Genomic DNA, 25853 nt, shown 5'->3' with positions numbered 1-25853 from the left:
TCTTGATAAACAGACATGCCTATACTAGTCATTATTTTTTTAATCCCAATTATTTTCTCTAGAAGACTTTCAAAGTGATTTCATGCCCTCACACTTGCAGGATTATGCATTTGTTTCATCATTTGTTAGTTTTATATCATCCTGTACGGCGTCTCTCTTTCATTTAGCTCAGGAATCACTCCGCCGCTCAGCCTTACACCTCCATCTTAGGGGACAAACACTCGGGGAGTCAAGAGTTGACACCAGGAAAAAGGGAGTCGTCTGCGGGGAAACCGAGAGATGCAGCAATGTGACTCTGTGCCAAATGTTTACAGGCGAGCTGACATAGTTAGAAGATGGAAAGGGCTGAAACGAGGCTGTCTCTCTCTGCACTCTTAGAGGAAGGAGAGATAGGAAATCTAGGTCATCGCCACTGATGCATTGCAAAGCGAACTTCAAACAAACCTGGCCTTTAGCGTGATGGCTCTCCAAAGCTGTGTTACATGCCATCAGAGACTGATCGTCGTTTTCCCGCCGAGAGCTGCCACGAAGTGATGAATAGAGTCGTACTCGATGTGGACAATGGGCACAGGCCGACTCTATCTGTCAATCTTTTTGTTTATTTTTGTTTACATATGGTAGCTTACCATTTGTATACAAAAATCACGCTTTTGTATGTGGCTTTGTAACCAATTAGTTGGCCTGTAGTTAGACCACATGCTCGCTTTCTATTCATCATCTGCCCTTCACTCAGAGTTGCCTGAGGGAAGTCTTATCCGTAATCATAGCCCGGGGAATTGTGGTAAAAAGCTTTGTTCTACTATTGAAGACTCGATCTGTCTATTTCAAGGGCAGCTGGTTAAAACAATAGTTTTGTGTTGGAAAATATTCCTTTCGGAGGCAATTCTTTTTTTATTAATCACTTTTGGCTCTTTACACATTTTATTCATTTATGCCAATGAATGAATAAGTTAGTGAGACAAAGAGAAAAGGGAACTATTTCAAATGTTATTCCAGATCTACTGTCTTCCCTCAAATCCAGTTGTGAAGACAACATTCGAGGCTTAAGTGACTTCACTAGTAGAACTTTTCGAAAGCCTCGTATTGGAGATGCATTCTGTTTTAGTCGAGATATTGCAAGCAACATAAAAAGCTCCCATTAGAAATGTATGAGCATAAAGTCCAAATGAACTAAGACCCCATTAAAGAAAGAACAAAAACACAGTCATGTAGTTCAGAGCAGAGAGTGTTTTGTGCTCAACCTTGCAGAATCATTTTAGAATAATGTTTTCTCATGTGCTACATTGCGTGAGCTATAATTGATGGCGAAAAGGCACAGGTTGTGGGTTTACTCATTGTTGAGTATAGGAAGGCTTTCTGACTAAGTGTTAAATAAATGGTGTTGCCCGCTCTTTGCTAACATGAAGGCTGAGTGCTTGGATATAGAAATGGCAAAAGATGCCATTGCTGGACTTGCTGTTACAAAGCAGCTCCAAAACAACTGCACCAGTGATGCATCTGCCGATCATCAGGATCAGCCAGTTGGCAAATAAGATGACATTCGCAGATGGCGAGGCGGATGTTTATATGTTGTGTGGCATACATTTTGTGCCGGCTAAATACTGTGTGTGGTTATTTGCGGTCGGACTCGGACAAAGCTGGGATACCCAGCTGCTGATTCGGAGAAGTAACCACTGGCTGGACACGAGTCTGGCATGACGTGAGAGCGCTGCGGGTGCACATTTGGTTTGCTAACAAATAAAAATGAAATAAAATGTCGCCTTTCTAGAGATGCAACTGACTATTAAAGGTTGCTTCATAACTTTGAATGGTTGAATTTGTGCTCACTCAAAGGTAGTGCTGAATGACTAAAGCAGTTCAGCGACTTACAATAAGTGCAAACAACAAACTCAGAACAGCAATAATCTTGCAACTACATTCGCGTCACATAGGAAGCATTCAGCAGACTTTCATCGTGAAGCAGTGAACACAAGGTTAGCTCCAGAGATTGTTCATGAAAGCCTTAAACCACACTTAACACCTGTTACCAGCAGGTATCGCCAACTCCCAGATACTTCTAAATATCACCCACCTCCTCTATTCCTCGTCTTCTTCAGTGGGTTTCACTTCATTACTTCGTTAGACTGGGATGTTGAAATGCTGACTTTCATCGGTTTATAGGATCATTTGTAAATCAAACGTATTTGAAGACAAACAGACGCATCAATTCAGGGCTTTCCTCACAACCCAGAGAAGTCCAGAACTCTGAGAAGCCTGGCTGCTTTCTCTGTATTTATCAAATACAGATAGTCATCCATCAAATGTTCTTTGGAAGAATTAGCTTACTCTTCCTCCTTCCACTTAAGAAGAGCGAGGAGGACTGGCCAGTGTTGATAGCTTAACTGCATTTATATACAGTATTATAAGGATTTGGCTCTGGAGACACGACTCTCTTTACGATATGGATACCAGTTTAGAGGAGAGGATTCTTACAGCAAGGCATTCCCAATAATAGATGGAGTAATGTACCAACCTCCTCGTTCTTATGCCAACACAAACCAGTGGCTCTTACTCATCTTTGACAGTCTCACCGGGTGATATATGCCCTGCATAATATCTTAAATTGGATAATCCTATACCTCACACACTTGGATGAGAGCATGGCACTTCCCACTGAGCAGCAATCGATATGGTAAGATCAAGCTCTCCTGCCAGCTGTGTGGGAGGCATTGTGCGTTTTAGGAAACAGCCATTTGAATGGTCATTTATTAGTTACATGAGATGCCCACATCATTCTAATCCGGCACCAAAATGGCTGTTATTGTTTGTTGCTGGGAATATTGCCCATTTATAGTGCCCCAAAATGCATTAGAATCCCTATCAAGTGCTCCACTCGCAGCTCATCTCGTCCTCGTCAGTGTTAATGAATATTTCTTGTTTCATCTTGAGGTGCGCATTTCAAACATGATCTAAGGTTTGACATCAAGCACACGTGGACCACCTGGGTCTATTGCCATTAATTAAGTGAAGCACGGTGTCCATATGAAGGCACTGAGCCTTTTTGTTTCACCGTGCTGAATATCTTGATTGCACCTCTTGATGCATCATTCATAAATCAAAGTGCAAGGCCTGGATAGCCTGGTTACCACTACAAAGCCTAAGAGAGCTCACCGGGAATTACTTATTATTCATATCACTCTATTACCCCCGAAACAACATTTCAGGGAAACATGCAGGACACTGTGGATAGATCAAACCTGGCGCATTCACATTCCATTAAACACAAAAATACCAGCGCAGGTTGGCTTTGAAGTTTTGACCCATATAGTTGAAGCAATAAAACATGTCCATCAAGTCAATTTAACCTTATTCGGTGTTAAAATTGCACATACATTTATACATTTACAAGTAAAATTATGATTAATAATTACGCTTATATGACCGTCTGAGTGGTATTTTTTAGTTGGCTTGTATTAAAATCAACTCTTGGCTTTGTTATTTTAAAGAAGAACTAAATGGGCATGGTGTCTCTCCTTTATCTTGATCATTAGATAATGTTATGCTTTTTAAGTCTAGTTCAAGATTAAAAGTTTCAATATTGGATAAATCCATATCCCATTTGGGAACTTAGAATCATAGCAGATCAGAATGGCATGTTATTGACTAGATTTGTTACTGTATAGGACATTAATCAGAAGAAACCCAAAGAAGAAGAAGAGAAGGCCTTTCCTCACCTGGCTTTTATTAGGGAGTATGATAGTTTTACATCCAGTCTCATGTATATTTAACCTATTTTTGACTTTAAAGAGATGTGAAGGAGTCCAGAGGGACTGCTTCTGCACAGGGCACAGGAATCGTTGCTACACTCCCGCCTACATCCATGCGAGATTAAACATCACGTCAAGTTGTACATCCTCTTTGAATAAGGATGTTAAGCACATATCTGCCTCTGAAATCCTGCCGTTCATCCCTCCCTCCCCAGTGTATGTATATAGTAGGGTCTAATTTTCATCTTGAGCTGCGGCATTAAAAAATGATTAGAGGGCTGCAAACGTCTAAGAATTCTGTTTGTATGCAACTTGTTTGCATTAGCGAGATGTGTTTTGGACGGACTATACAGCCCACAGCTTGATTTTTCTGTTTTATTCAAAATATGACAGTCAGTTCAAATATATTTACGCTGGATTTCTTTTTTTCTTCAACCTGGCAAAAATAAATCTGAATAAATGTGACTTCCAACACTTACTAAATTCATTTTACTTCATCATATCCACATGTAGCTAAAAGGTTATTATTTGGATATGGATAAGGTTGCCAATTATGTAAAATGGCTTATGCGGCTGACAAAGGGGTCAGTCTATGAGCACACTTTGCCCATTTAAGTATTTCCTAAGGTTAGCAGGTTGCTCACCCTCTTCGCACTCTTTACTCCATCCCCTAACTCTAAAGCTCAAACGTTTCTGTAGAAAGTAAAAACTGTAGAGCGCTTCAAACACCCGCAGTCAAAAAAGCCCTTTCATCATTTCCCAGCTAAGCACAGCAGCTTAGTCTCAACTGTTCGTAGACCTTTTATGCCGTCATACAGAGGCTGGGGTTGAGGTGGGTGGTATACGGGTAGTGTTCGGTGGCCCAGCGGAGGTCTGCCAATGCTACAGTTTGTGTTTATTTAGTTTAGTGATGCAAAACACTTATTTGCTCTCATGCTATAATTGGTTTCATAAGGTTAATTCGGCCCATTTCAAAGTGTACCTCAGCGGTAAACAAAGCTCACTTTGGAGTTTGGGTAATGGCTTACCCAATTCATGTGTCTGTAACTTGTACAGACACTCTGTAACCTGTTCAATAAATATAAGGAAAAGCATAATATGAGTTTATATGAAAGAGGACAGAAATCTACATTTTCAGATGCAGTACAAGTCACGGGCGTTTAACCCCACGTTTTCTTGTTTTGTTGCGTTTGTATGTGCGGGTGAGGCAAGGTCGTTCAGACGAGATCAAGAGTAAAACCGCTTTAAGAGTAAATAGTGGCTCCCTGACAAGAATTACCATTTTGAGCTGTCAGATGTAGGCCAGGAGGGCTATAAAAATATCTGCAACCAGACATACCTCTGCCAGGGCATGCAAGTGTTTATTTTAGGAAAGTAGGTAGTCAGTTCAGTGACTTCTTCTTACATAAGGTGAGAAAGAAAGCTCTTAAAAAGATCCAGGTGGGATTTTGTTGTAGACCACTGAAGGTGTGTCGTTATCACTATTTTAAGATGTTTGCTAACACGGCCCAATGTAACAGAGGCAGTGAGAAAAGCTCCACTGAAGAAAACAAAAACATATTTATAAGAACGCCTCGCTCCTCAGTCGGTTGTACGATTCACTATTAAATAAATACACGGAGATTTCTGCTGTCAGATAAATCAATGTTCATCATGCACAAATTGTCTGGTCTGTCTGTGTTTGGCACAGCAGGGATTCATTGTGGCTCTGCAACACCCGATGTGTTGCTTTCCCTCGAATGCTGAAAGAGACACGCCATAGAGACAGAATATGCTCGCCACTTGGTGCCTCAACAATACTTCAACGCTGTGTGCAACAGACTGCAAGTGAACTACACTGCTGCCACAAGAGAACTCTCCTTTTAATCGATAACAAACTCAAACTCGCTTACTCATACTTGCTTTGTCGTCTTGAAAAAAACACAATTTTACAGCGTTATATTTACAAAATGCAGTACAAAGAGCATCAAAATCATTGCTTTAAACGTTTTAGAGATGGGAAACGGCACTCCGGTTTCCCACGCACGTCCAAAACGAGCGCCTCAGCAGGAGCGCTGTGGACTCGGTGTTATCACATTCAAACTTACGTCAAGTCGCATCTCATTAAATCTTCTCGGAGCTGAACTGAATTGGAGATGAGTGATGAATAATGCATCAACTTTTGAGATGACATCACCTCAAAAACAAACACACACACACACACACACACACACACGCATGCATGTCTGCAAGAAAGGTTATGTCCTCTTATTATCAGAATCACACAACCCTGTTATTAGAGGAGTTTGACAAAGTGTGTGTGTGTGTGTGTGTGCAAGTTCAACTCGTGTGCAGGTGCAGATGAAAATATATTTTATTGTTCCTGGTGCCTCCTGTACATGCAAGCGTAGGAACAAATTAAAACATGCATTATTGGTTAAATAGGAACGGTCACGCTTTGTTAATCTATGTGGTATGACATGTTGAGATGTTTTCTGCTCAGTCCTGTTAGTACTCTGTGTTTTGGTAGGCAGTAATTGGAGAAGGGCTTCAAGGCTTCCTCCAGTGACCTCATTACCCCAATTAAATTTGTAGCCTTCTCAGAAAACAACCCATCTCACAAAGTAATGTCTGATTATTACTCCCAGTCCAAATGAGGTTGAAACACGCAGCTGAGGAAGCGGCGCAGGGACATATGGCTGTGCCTTTTTTTTAACAGTTTGCTGCAGTGAGTTCTTCATCCTAAGTTCATTCCACTGAAAATAACTGTATTATATTTAAAACAACCCTTGAAAACTCTGTAGTTATACGCCACGAAAGATCTGTGAGTACTGCATCAATGTCTGGTTAGAATGCTAATATTAAAAGCGGCATTCTTTATTAATACGGGTGACTCATTACTTTATATATTTGCAACTTCTATAGTTTGTTTGCAGCAACCAGGAAGACTTGGTTGCACTTCCTGTAAAAGTGGGGAAATTGGTGGGTTGTTTATGTTCCTTAAATAAAATAAACTAGCCTCTTATCATATAACCCTATACCTATACCCTAAACCCTAAATTGGAACAATCTGCAGACTTACTTAGATATTGTTATGTCTCATGCTCAATCTTAAGCCTCGTCTGGAATCGCTCCCTGTACCCAGTGCATGTTTACTGTCCACCATTGTACTGTGTGTTTATTGAGTGTCTGGATTCTTGGTGTGTTCTCAGTACATTTCTGAGGAGACTATATAGAGAGCATTGAAGTGCAAAGATCTGCCTTTACCCTTGGTTTGTTTTATCATATAACCTTGCTCATTATCAGTATTTCAGCATTGTTTTAGTTATTGTGGTTCCTTAATGGTTGCACCAATGTTACTTTTGTTCAGTATATTTACATGCGATCAAATATTAGCTCAGTCCTGCAGATGCCTTCAGTGTTCATTCGCACCATTAGATAAGATGCATTAAGAACATCTTCCCCTCGTCTCATCATCTTTCCATCACTCCAGAGAGTACACCATCACGCACAACATAACACATTTACGTAAGTAGCGGCTGAAATTTGTCCTTTGAAGATATTCTGCTTCAAGATCTGACTGAGATTCTCTGCTTTTTTAAATTTATTTATCGCTGCAGATACTGTTGTGCTGGGTTTTGTGTGTGTGTGTGTGTGTGTGTGTGTGTTTGTTTATAACATTTTACTTAAAGTGAAAGTCAGGTAGATACTGTCTTCTGAAGTTTCATTCCAAAATGCTACATCTTCACTCTCGCAAGACCGACGTAACTTCAAGTTAATGGTTCAAATGAGTCTTTCAAAGTTTCACAACAGTTTATGATTCACACACTGAGTTTCACCTCCATTAGTTCATAATTTTGGAAGAACACGTGACATGTTTTCCACACTGTACATCAGTAGATCTGTCACTTTTAATTGGAACAGTGTAACGCTTCATACCATTGTTGTCGGGTTGAAATATATTCCGAAATTGTCAGCTTTCGAGAAGGTTAGAAAACAACCTTGTTTTGAGCTCAGTGATGTGTTTTTTAGTTTATAAATTGGGTTTTGAGAGTGATTCATAAAACCATTAACCCATGGAGGAGCATAACTGAACAAATCAAACATGTACTATAAAGAAGTTACAAGGATAGTTTTCATTGCAGCGCATAAGAGAGAAAAGGAAACGTTATGAACGTTAAATGTTACGTCACAACTGCTCTTCCAGGCCGTCACACAAATCCTCAAACCAGCAGAGAAATATGCGGTAAACAATCACTCGACAGTTGTCCTCGAAGTTGCACACTAACCGGTTGATTGAGTTGAGGCCATTTGCGGACGACAACCTCAGATGGAAGGAAGAATCAATGCTGTGTTTGTCCACTCCTTTGCTCATTAAGGAACCTTTATTCATGTCAGGGTCTGTATATGACAAAGAAAGCTCACAAGTGCACATTTTCAGTCGGAGGAGGGTGTTTTTTTCTTCTTCTCAAAGCCCTCCCCTCATCGTAATTCGCCTCACAGAAACGCTGTGCCAGACGCCAAAGATTTGACAGGGGTAGCCCAGTGAGAGGGAAATCAAACGGGTCCGTTTTTTCATGGGCTGGCTCGGCGACAGAGAGGCCCGCTCACCTACCAGTCCTTAAACTGTATCACACCTTTGCAAACCAGGAAAAAAAGCAGCCTTACTTGTCCATTCATCATCTTCAGTGATGCAGAGTTGTGTCTCTTGCCTGTTTAATGCGAGTCCTTGGTTACTCATAAATACTTGTAATGCCTGAAATGTGCAGGTTGAAATCCTCTCATGCTTCTCAGTAAACGTGCCACCTTCATCTCAGTGTGTGGTTAATATTGAACAGAAAAGGGATGTTGATGCAATAGCCTGGGTATCAGATATGAATACGGAGTGCCCACTGTAAAGCAAAATAAATAAAAGTAGATTTCTCGATATTTGTCAGTGCAATCGGAGAGTTTTCTATATTTGGACTTTTTTCTATTCAACATGAATATATGTTTGTGCAAGGCCATGCAAAGCTTCTGCACATAATTAAATGGGATTTGGATGGCCTGCCTTTCATTTCATTCGACAATATTGGTCTTCAGTTCCTCTAAATACTAAATATAATATAAAACACACTATAGATGTCTGTAGCCACTGGTTCTTCAAAATAATTGGCACAACATTTACTTTCATATTAGCGACAGGAAACTAATTATTCTCAAGCCATTTATTTCACTTTAATTTCAACAATTTTGAAAAATAAATATTAGTACATATTCTAAATATTCTACAAGGAAGAATGGGGTTAATTGACAAACTGCTAAAGGCAATTATATATGTTTTTTGATTATTAATTATTTAGTGGTCTTCGTATAAGATTATATTATATAATATATATATATTATATAATATATATATATATATATATAATATAATTTCCCCCAGGTCCTCTTTGTAGATTTTCATTGGATTCTATTGGCACATATTTCCTATATTTTCTGCGACCATAGGATAGATTGACTCATGTGACTTTCTAAGTTTAAGAGTAATGTTTGCTGTACATTTCAGTCCTTTGCTGTTATTTCCATAGGGCGGCAGTGCGTCTGCCCTCAATCACTGCATTATCTGCCTGCCTGTGCGCTCTATCCAGCACTCTATCCTCCGGATAACCAAGTAAAAGTGATTCCCACATTGCAAATTTATTTCTGGAAACTGCTGCATAATGAGGATTGATTTTCCTCATGTGCGTTTGTTGGGAAGGTTTCAGTCAGTGCGCCATGTAGAGGATAAAGACTCCAGAGGAACGCAGGTCTGACTCGGAGCGTTCACGTTGATGCCAGTGTCAAGCCAGAAAGAATAAGCAAACAACGCCTCAGACGTGTTCTTCAAAATAAAAGCCGAACAGGAAAATACATGTGTTTTAAGAACAGCACATGAGGAGATGGAAACAATAATCCTTTAAAACATAACCTGTAACATCTGAACAGGTTTGGCAAGACAGTACACCAATGTACTGTTGTTACTATGTAGCGTCAGCAAATACTAACGCTTTATGATTTGATGACATATTGTGCGCTTTTTATTTTGATGGCAAATCCCCTCGTGTCCTGTGCTTTCTTGGTCAACTTATGCTGACTTGATGCATCTCGCGTTGGCACAGCGGCACTCAGAGAGAGAGAGAGAGTGAAGGAGAGAGAGAGAGAGAGAGAGTCGGCATCCGATGTGTCGTTTTCTGCACATCACTTTGGAAATTTGCGCTCGTGTAGTCCTGCTTCAAGCGGTGCTCACCTGCCGGGGCTGTGTGGCTGTGAGCAGCTGAGCAACTGATTTAATAGGATAATCAGACTAATTGATTCCTCTGATATTGCCCTTCATTGATTCTGTCGACCATTCCTCTAATCACTGTCATGATTTTCTTCATTTTCTTCATTTTCTTCTCTCCTGCTGTTTCAAAGTGACCGGCTGCAGGTGTTTTTGTGCTCCGATTTGCGCCGTTCAAGCCTGGCAATATGTAATTTTGGGATAGACGCTGCGTTCTTGGAGAAGTGGACTATTTCACAGCCGGGATTCCTTGTTTTTTAAAAACGTTTCTGCTTTACTCTGTAGACCAGAAAGGACTCTGATACACCGTGATGGTTTGGGGCTATCAGAACTGACAGCAGAGTGTACGCTATCATTTGGAAACTGCTTGTGGGTAAGTTCCATTTATGTTTGGTCTTTACGTTTCCAAAGTTGGTTTGATGCTCGTGCCGCTTGCTGTAGATATGTTTAAACCAGTTTGTGGGCACCAGTGATTCATTTGGATGACGCTGACATTTCATATACACAGATTTGCGTCACTTATCGACGCGCTTTAACAAAAGGATTCCTGATCTTCTAATATGCGGCACTTAAATGCGCATTTGGAGTGCTTACCCCTCATTTACGCATAAATCCCAGTCGCTCTCTTTTGCTTTAGTTGCGGACAGAGCCTTCTCAGTGGATGTTATAGTGAAGTGTTCACGGCTGCAGTACGACACTGAAGTGGACTGCAGAACTCTTCTGTATTCTTTAGTAAAACCTAATTATCCAAGCACAGCGATTCCAGTGTGCCAGTGGATGCGAGCTGTTAATTTTACGCAGTATTTTTTTCTCGACGTTAAATAATACGTGTAATAACACTGTGTGCATTTGCATGTCGCTCCGGTGCGTCAGCAATATGTGTGGTGGGTGTGTGTTGTGTGTGTGTGTGTGTGTGTGTGTGTGTGTGTGTGTGTGTGTGTGTGTGTGCGCGCCTGTGGAAAGTGCGCGATTGCGTGCGTTTGTCAGTGGGTGTATGCGAATATGTGCACATGCATGTGTCAGAGGAGGGAGGTGAGAAGAACCCGGGCTTAGTTATTTCAAATTATTTCTGCTGAGTGATTGCTTGACGAGTCAGCTCTCTGTGTGCCTCTCCTCAGTATTCGCTGGTAATTCCTCTCCTCTCCCCTGCTTGGATGGATGATGGCTTATGATTGTCCAGCTGGATGTTGGAGCTCCACTCTGGCTCTGACCAGACTGGAGTTTGCCATAAACATATTTGGGAATCAGGAAATGATACTGCTGTAAAGTTAGAGCAGATGCTGTCTTAAAAAAAGGGATAGATAGAGGGACTTTCTTCTTCTTCTTCTTCTTCTTCTTCTTCTTTTTCACCCACTACAAATGAGTTACACAAGCTACTGTAGCCTTGCAATTTGCAACTCACCATTTTATTGAGTGAAGACTGCTGCAGAGATGCTTCTTCTCTCATGTCTTTCTGTAAATCTATCAGAAACCAGAACCTTCGACGGCTAAGACCCACAGGCAGCGTTAGCCTTACATTCAGCCTGCACCTCAGGATTAATCACATACAATTGTCTACTTTAGTCAACAGTAACATTTGCTCCCCATTTCCACTGCTTCAAAATCCATGCGCTGAATCTCCCCCCCCCCCCCCCCCCCCCCCCCCCCCCCCCCTTCCAATTTCTTCATGACATTTCTGCTTCAGGTGATATATTCTTGGTTTATGATTTTATTTTAACAACATCTTTATTCATCTCCAATATCTGAGGTTAAGCTTTGCCACAGGAGCAACCCGCAGCCCATGAATTTATCGGTAAGTGGCAGTGGCCACTTAACGGAAGCCTGCAGCTAAATATTGAGCAGAGTCGAGTGCTCTCACACAGAAATTGATTTAGACAGAGATTATGTCATCCAGCATTGGCACTTTTTTATGCTGGTCAAGTTTACCCAGGGGCATTGAATTCCTCGTCTTCTCCCTGATAAATTAAGTCGAGGTTTAAAGTCGTTCTTTCATTGGCTGGTTATTTTCAAGCATCATTTTTTGTACTTGGTCAGCATTAAAGCGTTACCCTGTAGTTTAATTCCCACACTTTAACATCAAAGCTGCACAGATAGTGTTCAACTCAGTACAATGATACAATGATCATGAAATGGTCAACTTTGTATTTTTCCCACAATAATTGACATTTCAATATCTTTCATGAGGCAAACCCCACCTGTATACCACTTAAATACAATACAACACACCTTAACAGGCATGTGCAAATATCACTTTCAGCTTATTCAGGCATCACAAGCTTTTTCCCTTCCTGTCTTGATTAATACTTTTAATTTTCAAGGAGCTGTCACCAATGCCTATTGGCCTTAGCTTTGCAATCAAGGGGTAGGCAGTCAGAGGCTTTCATATGAAAGAGTTCATTAATATAGTGGGAAATAAGGGTTGTCTCGCTGTGCAATATTGGCTCTGTGTAAGGAGTGATTGGAGCAATTGATGAGGATTTGTGAGGAAGAATGTTGGAGTGGAAGATGAGAGGGTTCACCTTAATCATGGATATTAAATTACATTAATAAGACTACAAGGGGAAATCGAAATACCCGGAGGTGATCCAGCTCGTGTGTGTGTGTGTGTGTGACGATCGCACTTGAGCATGACCACGTTCCATGCTTGCTTGCCACTGCTGTGCAGACTTATTGACTGTTGTGAAATCTGAGTATTACAAGCTGTAGACTACATGCATAACAGACATGCTCTCAGTTAAATCTTTTTGAAAATCCAATTCCTGTGAAGATGAGATTCCTCTTTCCCCATGCCTTGTTCCATTTTCCATCACAATCATAGGGCATCGATCTGATTCAAAGCTATTTATTTTTGTTGCAGCCATCATGTCATGAATTGACAAGTATGGTAGATCAGGTAGATTACAATATGTCTGGGCAATGTCGTCTCGCCCATAAAAGAAGAATCATGACCACAGAGGGTGAATACTAAAATTTCAATCGATCCATCTGTACATTTTCAGGCATAACTTTCCAGTCATTGTTTTAAATAAACTACACTAAAGTGCCAGATTATAGTAAGATATCTTTCTTTAAATCAGTGTGTTGTGGCCCCTGTGAACCCTTTTTAAAAAAGAAGCAGTTTCTACTCATGACCCCATCTCAGTTTGCAGCAAATTGTCGTCTTTGTTTCCCTCTCAGACTCCTGGGGCTGTTACATCCACTGTCACCAGTGTAGTGCTAAATTAATTAGGATCATTTAAATTAATTATACAAGAGGTGGGCGATATGATGCCTAAATTATACAATTGATATATGTATATTCTGATCTCCATTTCTTTTTAATTGGATACAACAACATTTGGAAATCCAAATGTCTAGTGGGCCTCAGCCTCTCTAGGAGACAGCAGTCCCTAAAATATGTCCTTATTTACATTTCTCTAACCCCAATGTAGTTTATGTCAGGTTAAGAGTTCAACAGAAGATTGCTTTGTCTTCTAATCTGTTTCCTACTTTAACGGGAAACTCACCCTCGCTTCTCTTTCAGAAAGAATATAGCAACCATGATCCGAATGGATAAATAAATGGCCTTCAAAATTAGTTTGTGGCCCTGCGGTGCTCTCTGCGTCCGTCCCCGCTGTTATTCAGCGGGAAGGTATCACAAAGAACGGTCTACCTTTCAAATCATTGTCATGGGCCACTTATTTTTGAGACCTTGATCTGAATGCCTTCATGTATGGATGTGAACTGAGCATCTGCTGCTACAATGCTACCTTTTTTTACATTCTGCATGTAATGACATTCCTACCCAAACGCTTAATACCACAATAAAAGCATGATAATGGCATCATTTCCAACTGTCTCTTTACATTGCTCGTGAACGAAATATGCAATTGTCTGTGTATGTATGTGTTTCTTCAGGGGGTTCAAAGGATAACTTTTGACCAGAGTCAAATGCAGTTTAAAAGCGATTTATTTTCCCATTTGTTAAAGCGGAAACTAAAAGGACTCTGGGTCAGCCGCAGAGCAGCATGCCCCGGAGCATGAATGTTGTCCTGGTCAATTGTAACACAGCTAAAATGAAAAAAGAGGGGATGGGATACTCGTGTTGCACTTCCTGTGATGAAACGGCCATCTAATGCATGATCAATTACCTCAATATATAGTATTTTTCTTTGCTCGGGGCAAGTGGCGTTTAAAATGTATGTTTTTTTTTCCCTCCCCTTTTTAAATAGGCAGTAGAATGAGAAGCCCATTGCTATAAGGAAGAGGGCTGAATTATCATTTTCATCCTTTCTTTTCAAGCCCACTGTCATTGTACCATGTCTGGAGGTGATCCTCAGAGGCCCATCCAGCCTAGAAAGATGAAGTTGATGTGTTTTTAGATAGCTTTTAGAGAGATGTGGATAGAGGATGGAAATTGCATGCCAGGGGAAGCAAAATGAGCAATTCTTCCTCCTATTTCCCCTCCTCTCTTCATCCGATCTGTGCTTACTCATTCATGAAGGCTTTGTTGTGAAATTCCATACGTTGGTGTGGAGATAAAAAAACAAAAAACCGCACAAAGTGACAATTGGCAACAGTGACGGGGGACTGTGCAAGCTCATGCATTTGCAGGTTGGCTAACTGCCGAAGCGACACATCTGTCTAATATTATCAAAACACTATCAACTACTTTATTGACATTTTGACCTGCGTTCTAAGTGGCTGGTGGTGAGATATTCAGAGTATTCAGCAGATCCTTTTCCAAGCCCATTTAGGGTTGCATGGTCTCAGCATTGTACATATCCATGAACACAGACCATTTGCAAACAGTGCATGAGTGCACACATGGGTAGCCTCTGTAGGAAATCTCCCCTCTGAGCCAGGCAGGACCTTAAATAGAACAGCTCCGTCAAGGGATTAATGGTGAGTGAAGTCAAGAAGCGCTTCATTAGCAGTTCTTCGTTTGTCATTAGCCACTACACATGAGACCTGGAGCAACATAATATTATGCTGGTGTACATCAGAACCATTCAGACAACAGCTGTGTCCAAAATGATAGCACACCACTGTTGCTGAAAGTCCACAAATGCACTTTGCTGGAAGTGTGGAAATCCTTCTCCTCACTATAGAGTAAACTATTAAGTGTTTTATCAATCATTGTATCCTCAATGGCTGTGATTTGTGACATAAACAATACATTTATTCCTTTTATGTTATCTTCCTGGAATGCATCACTTTGATTGGCCCATGCAGTGCTTTGCCAGGTGATGATTGTAGCCAGTTATTTTGGGGGAAATCTCATTGAAATGAATGAGGACGCAACGTGTTTTCATGCAATGCCTGTCAGTCCATGCTGGATTTTGTTAAACTGGCTTCTTTTCTTTGATTGTCCTCCTTTTATAGCCCTCCTTACTGTATTGTGTGAACTTTGAAATGTAAAAGCAGCATTAAGAAATATATGCAGTTTGACCCAGTTCAGTTACATGCATGGCTGAACACCCTGAGCCGCAGCATCATCTATATATTCAAACCTAGCAATTCCAGTAATAATCCGATCCCCAGTTAGGCTAATGATGGTAATAATTTTATGCCGCTAAGACGTCCTTTGCTTTACAACTGAGGGGGTTACTGGTGAGCCTTCTTCCCAGCCAGAGCGCGGCTCTGTTTCCCCCCTGCTGGACCAGACCCACAGAGAGAGGCTCTCAACAGGGTTCTTGATTTATGGACCACTTTACAAGAAGGGCCTGGGGACGCAGCACTCCTCGTCTTACGATATTGAATCTCGGCTGCCTAGCATGGAGATGTGGGTCGTCTGTTATTGTGTGAAAGCTTATTTGCATTGCGCCGTTAAGCTTTCAGTGGTAACTACAGCGTGTCTGCTCACCTTAGCACTTAAGTTTATTTTTGCTTGCAGGGCCGTTTGGTTCAGACATGTGAGGGACGTCTTCGGAGGAAAGGGGCAGTGAAGACGATCAGCTGTCACGTTGAGGTGTTTGCGTGCGTGTGTCTGCTTTGCAATAGGAACTCTTGACTGCACATAACATTTTTAACAGTTATGTTTTCTGACTTATGGTGATATGTATGCTTTGTTTTGTTTGATTTAACCTGCCATAACACAATGTATTGTATATTTCAATCATATAATTGTGAAGCCATATGGGGCACATCGATCGTTATCCTTGGCATCGTGCATTCATCAATGTTGAAAGCTGAAGTACTTTCGAGCAGTGTACGACTTCAACAGACACAGTCAGATAAATTGACTGTACAATTTCATGCACATTGTGTGTTGGAAGAAAGACTTTGATTATTTCTTCAAAGGCTTTGTTTGTTGAGTTGCTGTTGGCTGGATTGTGCATGTGCTCTGTTTTTGGCTCAAGTTGATTCTTGCTAGTGGTTGATTTACATTTTTTATTTGTTTATCCGCAAGATAAATGATTAGCAGCCTTAATGATTATAGTTTCTGTAGGGTCGGCGTTTATTAACTTGTGTTAATAATCTGACAATCCTCTTTTATTCCTCATTAAATCAGCCCATGGTACTGCTGCTTAGATAAGACGGTATATCCAGCTGAAGTGAGACACAAACTGCCGGAGCATTATTTCTCCTTTTTTAGGCCTTCTACTTAACCCTAACCCTAACCCTATTCTTTATGATTTAAGAACATTTGTGTTAGAATTGGTTCGTTATTACGTTTCCTTGTAATCTATAAAATGACGCTCTGTGCTGGAGGATCTCGACCTTCCTGCTTCCTTTTTTTAATGGACAACCAAAAAAAAACATATCCAGTGGAATTTCTTCCTACTGTTATACTGTAAAATATGCAGTGTTCTTTTACTTTCTTAAAGTCAGTGCTCCTTGAAGAACTCAGACTTTGATGCTCTTCAATGAATAGCATTAGCATACTGTAGCGTTAGCTAGGGACTCGTCGGTTCAGCGGCAGATCAGTCTCAGTGTCACAGATTTAAATTTAGTAGCAGTGTAAAAATGTGTGTTTGAGGTTGTGTGTGAGAGAGAGATAAAGAGAGATATGCTTCAGCCCATGCATATCTCATCGCTGCTATTGGAAGTCTCAACTTCTGCTTGATGGAATTTCATTTTATTTAGCATCGGGAATGTTGCTCCGAAATACACCTACTGCTGCCAGATGTAGCGAATGTTAGACTTCAGATAACCCCGCAGCATGAATGTCATTCAGCAGCTACTGTAGCATGCTTCCTCTGGAGGTGAATCCTATTGCAGACCTTGAACTCTGACCGTGTTTGAGCGTTTGATTGACACCTGCACTATAGATCAAGCCTCGGGGTGGAAAAGACATGTGATTGATTTTAACCGACTTGCCGGATTTTGTTACTGCTTCAACACACGGATCTTCTCAGATAGCTGCTGCAGGAATAAAGTGCAAGTTGTTGGATGAGCAAGGTAGAGCTAGAAGTGTACAAAGGATGTTCTGATAGTACAAAGAGAGAATTCTGCTCTGTCCTATATTTGTAGACATTGATTGCCTTTAACATGTTTACAAGCAAAGTGTTTTGAGGCTGATGCTTTTCAAAGAGCGTTCAACGATCTGCGATGTAGCAATAGAGCAGAATCATAAGTATTAATTTAGCTGCGTGTGAATCATCACTGTGCTGTTTCACTATAAATCCATACGCGTCAGTCAATTCAAAACTTTTAGACAGTTTGAATAGCAGCTTTAGTGCCAATAGAAGCTGGGAGTGAACAAAACAAGTCTTCGACGACCACAATAACTCTCCGTGTTTTTGAAAAATCAACATCTATTAACGCTGGGAAATTTGTTATGTAGACGCAACAAATTGGTTTAATAATTTAAATCACATCAACACATTTTATTATAGACAGTTATAGAGGCAGTCAGTAAAACTGAGATGTTAATCACTGGGATGTCAAAATATAGATAGATCGCACAAGCCTCAACAGTTACCAAAATAATCCCCAGTTATTTGCTTCTCTGTTTATTTCAATGCCCCGCCGCTTGGCACCGTCTCGTGATACTGCCTCTCATGGTTGCCTTCTCCTCATCCACTATTCTTCTCCCTTTTCTAGCGTTCATTCATCCTCTCTTCCCCTTTCACCTCTTCCTCTCAGTGATTCCAGCAGGCTCTCCCTTGGTCCGCTAAGCCCTGGCCTAGAATATCCAAAGAGAGAGCTCCGTTCATTTAATGTCATCCTTATTTCCCTGACAGCCAGGCAGGATAAAGAATCTATTTAGCAGGCGGATCAGGTAATGGGACTAAGAATTGGACGTGACTGAAAAGACAGTTTGTATGTGCGTGCGCGGGCCTGTGTGTGTCCATAGAATTAATTTAAAGTGGATCTTTCCAAGCTGACTGGTGGCGAACAGCTTAAAAATAAAACCAAAAACAAGAAACATATATTGTGTATTATATCCTACTGTTTCTGCCATATTTCACCTGCAGAGAGCCGTTTGTGTCACTTATACATCGTTTACTACGTCAAATGACAAGCTCATCGCTCAGTTGGCTGTTATTTAGCCGTTTGTTGAGTTCAATTGTCCACAACAAGTACAACCCAGAGGCACAGGGTACTTTACCTGATGCTAGCAAGCTAACAGCTAGTTGTCTGTTGCTGTATATCTAAAGTTGTAATTTTTTAATTGCAAACAACACTTATCTTAGATCAAATGTCTGCCAAACTGACTGGTAGTGAATTTAAATCCATTGTACTATTGTAGAAATATTGCCTTAATGTGTTTCACGTTAACTCTTTTACAACTTTGGAAGTCATAATTATGATCTTACTAACTTGTGCTGAACATTTAGTATTAGTACCAGGGATGAGAATAGCATTGAGGACACTGATGTCATGTCATCAGTATTGTTTCTTTGAATTTGAGCGTTTTACCACCAACCTTTGCATTCTACAATTACGCACAAATTGCACATAGTTTGTATTTTTTCAGATTCTCACTTTTTTAGCCCCAAAAATAAGTTAAATTCAAGGTTTTTATTCCTTCTTCGCCAGAGTTGTTCTACAATCGTGAAGACGGCTTTAAAACAGCATTTAGACTGTGATGCAGGGAAATTAGTTAATCCTCATTATGGCCCTGATTACTAATGATTTTGCATCTCCATGGAAATGAAGAGAGCTGTGACAACATATTGCAGCTGTGTGCTTCACTGCTAAGAACAACACATTTTAAATGTTCATCCAGTCGTTTAAACATGTCACTAGGCGGCATCTCAAGTATCTAAAATATTTAAAACTGTCCCTGAGTTTCTGAAATTGAAAATGTCTTTTGTTGCCTCGCAGAGACTAGTTGACGAAGCTGCACTATTGCATAACTCCGCTACACACGGCAGCGCGGCATCTTTTTGTTCCTTTTTCATCTGCTTTTTTCTACCCTTCATGCTTTGTGCTGTTTTTATTCTCACTGTTGCCGGGGAGGAAATGGACTGAGAACATTTTTACTCTTAATGGTGGAAAAACGTTTATTAGAAGACATTCGCTGTGTTGAACACGTCTAGAGATGTCGATTGCTCGCGAGAAGCAACCTCTTCTCTCTCTCTCTCTCTCTCTCTCTCTCTCTCTCTCTCTCTCTCTCTCTCATGCATGCATATCAAGAACATGGAGGTTTGTGGTTGCAAGGTTATTAGATCGTCCAAAATGGAATAATTCAGTGAGGAGAGCACAGACGTGTGTGTGTGTGTGTGTGTGTGTGTGTGTGTGTGTGTGTGTGTGCGTCAGCCAAGGGTGTAAGGGCTTGAAAAGTGTTCCTCACAAATAGAAATGTTAATAACTCACCGAGCACAGTACATATCATTCTCCCAACTGTAGGTAGGTGGTAAGAGGCAGAGGGCTGACATGGGGAGGGGCACTTGAGGGTGGGGGGGAGATAATGGCAGAGACAGAGAGGGTGTAAGTCCATACTGCAACTGAAGTGTTGCAGTTCCAATAGGTATGTGAGTCGATGCATGTGAGCCATAATGCCATTTATATTTGAGAGCTCTGATCAGAATTAGTCAAACGCAGGGGTGTAGGGCCTGAAAGAAAACTGCTCTTCTGCCATCTCTTTAAAAAAATAAAAAGATAAACGGGTGCAACAGATAATCATTGAAATTGAAAGTCACACTCAACTAACGACAGTACTGGTCAGTGTTGCCAAGAAAATGTGGCACCCATTACTGCCTGGCTGTGGCCTTGTTTGCACGACTAGACACAAGACTGGAAGAACAAGCAAAGAACAAGCAAAATGTCAAAGTTTTACACCTTAATTCAATCAAAATTCCAAGGCGTAGGACAGAAATGCGGGAGAAGTGTCGGCACAAATACGGATGTCTGTTATTGCCTCTTGCTGTCACTTCCTGTTGGTATCTGAAATAGGTAACGTCCTACAAACATGTGAACAGTCATCCAAACAGTCATCCAAAGTCCAAGTCCAAGAAAATGTGTGATGGAGCAAGAGAGACTTGAAATGAGAGATCCGTATAAATCATCATCTCAATATCCCCCTGATGAGCTGTAGTAAAGCAGTAAAGTCTCGATCGTCGATTGCTGAAAGTGTTTGTGTGCGAATGTAAGAGGGAGGGAGATGCATTCCTCGGGGCCAACTCGAGCCCAGAGAGTGTTGAGAAAGTGCCCCATTTCTCTTGCTGAACCCTCCTCGAAGGTAATTGAATTTCGGATGAATCCGCTGAGGAGGAAACACTGTCATGGCGGGGAGAAAGTGGATGCTTGAGGAAAAAAACAATCAAAGAATGAGAGGCAGGTGACAGAACCTTTTGGATGAGCTTTTCTTTAAAGAACGGCGCTCTATGAGATGCTTGACAGGATAAGGTTTCATTGTAGCATTTTGAAGAGAGGGCAATTTCTTTCTGAGATTCCATATTTCTTTGGACATCTAGTATCCATTCATTTGTTAAAGGGGGATAACTCTTGTTGCTTTTTTCTGCTCTATTGTGTCCATGATCGTATCACTGACAGTTAGACAGCTGCACTGAATCTTTTAACTTCTCACTGGCTAATAACCATGTGCCAAGTCGTAAGACAGATGGCGACAATAATACATTGACACCCATTTAATGATTACTGATAGCAAATTGAGTGTTTGACCTTGATAAGCTCTTTGAGTAGCGCCATTTTTAACATTATTTACGTTTTCTTAGAAGCAGGGAATCAAAGATAAAGCACAAACTTCATTATAATATTTGGTCAACACTTGGCACTGGGCAAGAATTTCTATCAGTAAATTTTCACAATTATATCACTGCAAACATTCCTGGTGGCTACAAACTCTCTCTGCCTCCATCTTGAACAATCGGACCGCTTTCCTCGTCTTTTCTTGCCAGCCAACTCCCGGCAGATTAAGAAACTCAATTCATCAGTAAAATCCGTTGTTACATTTTGGACAGATGGATTTCTTCAGCTTGAGTGTAGGGCCTCACACATGGTAACCAAGAGAACCATAACAACGAAGGGAATACGCATCAACGGTTTGATCACAAATTAGCTGGTCATGCTGTGATGACAACGACAATAAAGTCATTGGGGGTGAGGGCTGAGTTGGTGGAAGTGTATAACATCACAGGCGCTAGAGTCAAAGCAGCCATGATGGTTACAAAGTAAAAGCATTTAATAGAGTCCTGAAAGGCCACTCAATACAAATAACAACCGTATAGATGTGGCGGACAATCATGTATTATAAAGGCAAGAGTGCTAGCAGAAGTGAAGCCAGCCGTGTACTAAGAATAGGAGCTCAACATTTAGTTGATGTCCTAACAGACAGCAGGAGCACCTCACCTGCAACAACATACCAATATTTTCCCTTCTACTTGAGAAGTATGCAGTGTCATGCCTGGACAATTACCCACCTGTGGCATTCTCCCTTATCATTTGAGAAGCTAGTTGTGCAGCATGTCAAAGATCCCCAGCTGGATTGCACTCATCTCTACTTATTAAAAATAACAGCACCTTTTGTCTGAATCTCGCTTGACAAGCTCAGCGGTCTGAGTACGACCTTAATTGGATTCTAGACTTCCTCACCGACAGACCACTGTCCATAAAATACCACTAAATACAAGTGACATGAGCTCCAGATCCCGTCAAACTCAAAGGCATCTCGAATCCTCAGGTCACAACCTGGATCTGCAGTGGATGCTGAAATCCACCCAGAGCATCATCATTATGGTATCGTTGCCCAACACTGGCAAGATGATGTGCGTGTGCAGAGCTCGAAGAGCAGTTAAAGATCTACCGGGCAACAACAGGGTGATTAATCGATAATAAAAATAATATTTAGTTGCAGGCCTATATTAAACACGGCCCTATTTCAAGGCAATATATTTTCTACTGTTAGTATATAGATGATTTTGCATGACTCTCCCTTTTTGCATAACCAGTATTATTTAATATGCCACAGTGTGCAGTATATAGCTGTATCACACTCTGAATAATGCCAGTCTCTTTTTTTTCTCAGCTGCAATTTGGCATATCATTTGCTAATGTGCTTTTCTTAATCTATATTTTCCGTTTATTCATTTGTTTTGTTTTACAGTTTATAGTCTTTTATATTTATATTTATATATATTTTTATATATATATATATATATATATATATATATATATATATATATATATATATATATATATATATATATATATATATATACTGGTATTTCAGTTGCATTGTTGGCATTCAAATATATAGCGTTAAACCCTTTACTTCTCTATTGCCCATGAAAAAGACACAAACAACATGACTAACCTTGGTGGGAGAAAAACCCCCAGTGAGATCAGAGTCTTTTGAAAGGGCTTTGTGAAACCTTACTTCTGTAGTCATTTTCCTCTCAACGGCTGCACACAATCTTAAAGCACAGCACGATGGCATGTTTTCATGTGTGATTCTTTAATATGTTTAATCCCATAATCCACACATTTTGCTCTCTGCACATATGCAGGCATAGTGTATGATCAGTGTTCCCAACAGAACATGACTTACTGTAGTTGCTCATCAGTATAGTCGGTATCAACAAAACAATTAATTACTCTGCATCGCATGAGCACTTTGTTAACCTTTTCATTGATAACGGGGGCTTGCTTTAATGTCGAGCAGTCCAGGATATCACTGTAAACTGGAGGAATACCGAGCAGAACTGGCGATTCAGTCGATTCCTCTTTGTTGAAACCAAGAAAGATACCACATCCTTTGTGCGAATGTTGCAGAATGCCCAACAGGGAAAACTAATTAAAAAGATAAGATTTTTGTGTGGTGGCGTTTAGCTTTTCTGAGGTGGCATTGGTTGCAGAAAGCAAGGGCTGACGACAATAGGCCTTTGACGAGGAGAACACGGCATCTTTGGCTAGTGTCCAGTTTCGCATGCCACAGTGAGTTTCTCAAGGGTTATTGTGGCTTTTCAGGGTTTCCCCTCAAAGGCTTTCTGATGCAGCTTTGTGGAATCTATGTGAAGCATCTTTGTCGCGACTGAAATGCCAATGTAAGCGCCTCTGTAACCTACATGGACATCTTGTCGAGCCGAAGCAGAAACTGCATTTTTGCTTATAGCAAGGAGATGAATAGCCAAACAAAAAGAGTTACATGGAGGGATCTAATGAGTGTATCACTGGGGAAAACTGTTAGCTGCAGGCAAAATCTGACTAAATACCGACCACAAACTAGTTCCTATTTTATATTGTATAGAGTTTGACTCCAATGTCATCCCCAGTTCTGATTAGCTAGAGGGTGTTCACTATTATCAGATGAAGCGCATGATTCTCACGTTGCAGCCTTGTTATTTTTCTTAATAACTACCCATAGTAATGTTTGAATAACTCACCTGTTTAAGTTGTATTGAAGCTTAAAGTTACGCATTATTCAGGGTGTGGTTTAGCTATAGGTGACGTCACGGAGACTACGTCCATATTTTATATGGTCTATGGATAGAACATATTACCACTCGTTATTTTTCCATATCCGCAACGGTCGTTGCACTGACATCAAACTCATTACATTTATAAATATGTTTGAGGACCCCTTAAATATTTAGTTTGAAGGAATCGTGACCGTGATATGTACTGATCAGAATACTCTCTGTACTGTAGATACTGTTTCTATAGTATCTGTCATTCTTTGGCATTCCTTTGATACTGACTGAGATAGAAATGTCATGTTACTCCCATGATCGTCATCGCCATCTACAATTTTAGTAGTTGTCGGTATACAGTGTTAGGCCATATTTATTTTTATCCACCCTCTCATACAGCTTACCTGTATCAAAAGATGTATGTTAACAGAGAGATATCCTGATCTAAGTGAGGACCTGATTATGTCATGTTGATAGGCAGAGAAGTTGGATTAGTGTTGTCGTTGACAAAGCTGCTAAGCCAGGTCCGTCTTGATAGAGATGCATCTTGACATTTGTATCATCAACAGCCTACCCCTGATTATACAGCAAGTCCCTGAAGAGCCACTGGTATAAATAAAGCCGAGGCAGACAAACACTTTGGTGAACAGAATTTGCACATAGGGGTGTTGGATCTTTTTCCAGCTGACCTTAGGTCTTGTAAAAGTTCTGTAATTATTGGCTCAGAACTTGCCGTTTCTTTTATATTTGAGCTTTGATCGAGCATTTCCTGCCAAAATCATTTGATGCTTCGGACGGATTTAGTGTCTTCACAGGCTGTCTCAGTCCAAAATAATAAATCAAGCTTTTGTTTTCTTACAGGACTGGTGAAAAATGAAAGCTCCCGTTCCTCTTCTGATCCTGCTTCATGCCGTTGTGGTCCATTGCTCGAAAGTTGTTTGGAAGAGAGGCTCAGGTAAGGTTTTCTTTACCGGTACCACTGTATCTTCATTCTGTTCTACTAACAGACCGTGTCTATTGTGTCTATTTTACTGAGAGTCCCATATATTAACATCTACATTAATTGGTACAGGTTTGAATCCCTTGAACCTGCCAAGATTTCAAGGCTCTTCTTCTTCTTGCCTGAAAGCACAAATCATGTTTCAGTCAACAGCAGGGGAATCACATGTCCTTGTGCTGTTGTACTTGGGGACTCCAACCAATCATGATGAGAAACAGGTCTGTCCTGTCTTTTAACAGCTTGACTTTCAAGTCCACAAACTCAATTGAATTTTGAAGTTCTGTGAGTAATGATGGAATATTTTGTTCTGGCTCTTTGCATGGTATAATCTTGCTTTCTCATTTGTTGTAGAAGATCATAAGAACACAGACTTGTTCTTGAAGAGTTTGCGACATACCATACGTTACATAATGAGAGATCACAAACTGTGTGCAGTTACAATGCACATACTCAGATCGTCTGCTTTCTGGATCTATGAAACACTTTGCATCTAAGGCTGCTGTTGTTGCCTTAATGGGAATATCCAAGTATTTGCATGGTTGTGGCACTTATACCCCATGACTCTCCAGACTAAGAAATAATTACTTTCTACAGGAGGATAGATGCAAGGTAGAGGAAAAATCCACACTGGCTAACATAAAACATAAAGGAAGTCTTTTGCAGTCTGTTCTTTCTTCTATCCAGAGGCTGCTTGCGTCTGGGTTTTTACCCATGCATATTAGACACAGGTGCAGGAATGGCCCAAGGCTCATCAAAGGCTTTTTTGCTTTTCCAGCAGAAGTCCCTACGGGCTATCTCATCGGATGCTTCACGAGCCATTGCCTGTGGCAAGGATTTGAAACGTGTCCACTGATAAATGAACACCACGTCCGAGCAAGACCTCCGCCCTTTGTTCCTTCTCTTTTAGATTGTACGGCTTTATTAGAAGCTGTGCTGGTAGCAAGTCAGAGCACTATTGTAAAAGGGATTCTGGGCAATGAAAGCCAGTTTTTAAATTGCATGACTTTCATTTTTACGGAACGGAA

General features: G+C 40.7%; 1 protein-coding gene across 9 annotated transcripts in view; it reads left to right on the top strand.

The window, feature by feature from the left end:
• Nucleotides 1-25853, top strand: part of LOC115018292 (interleukin-1 receptor accessory protein-like 1) — a 244447-nt gene that overhangs the window by 41665 nt on the left and 176929 nt on the right. For 7 of the 9 annotated variants that reach the window (XM_029447269.1, XM_029447274.1, XM_029447272.1 and 4 more), the window contains one exon: nucleotides 24690-24783. In XM_029447269.1, the coding sequence (XP_029303129.1) occupies nucleotides 24702-24783 (82 nt within the window). In that variant the 5' untranslated portion in view covers nucleotides 24690-24701. Of the gene's footprint in view, nucleotides 1-10311; nucleotides 10400-24689; nucleotides 24784-25853 lie in introns of all 9 variants that reach the window. The other 2 variants (XM_029447255.1, XM_029447263.1) reach the window with 1 other exon arrangement.

Source organism: Cottoperca gobio, chromosome 2 (assembly GCF_900634415.1).
Source record: "Cottoperca gobio chromosome 2, fCotGob3.1, whole genome shotgun sequence".
NCBI classification, from domain to species: domain Eukaryota; kingdom Metazoa; phylum Chordata; class Actinopteri; order Perciformes; family Bovichtidae; genus Cottoperca; species Cottoperca gobio.
The sequence above is the reverse complement of the archived record's forward strand: the minus strand, read 5'-3'. Positions and strand labels throughout refer to the sequence as shown.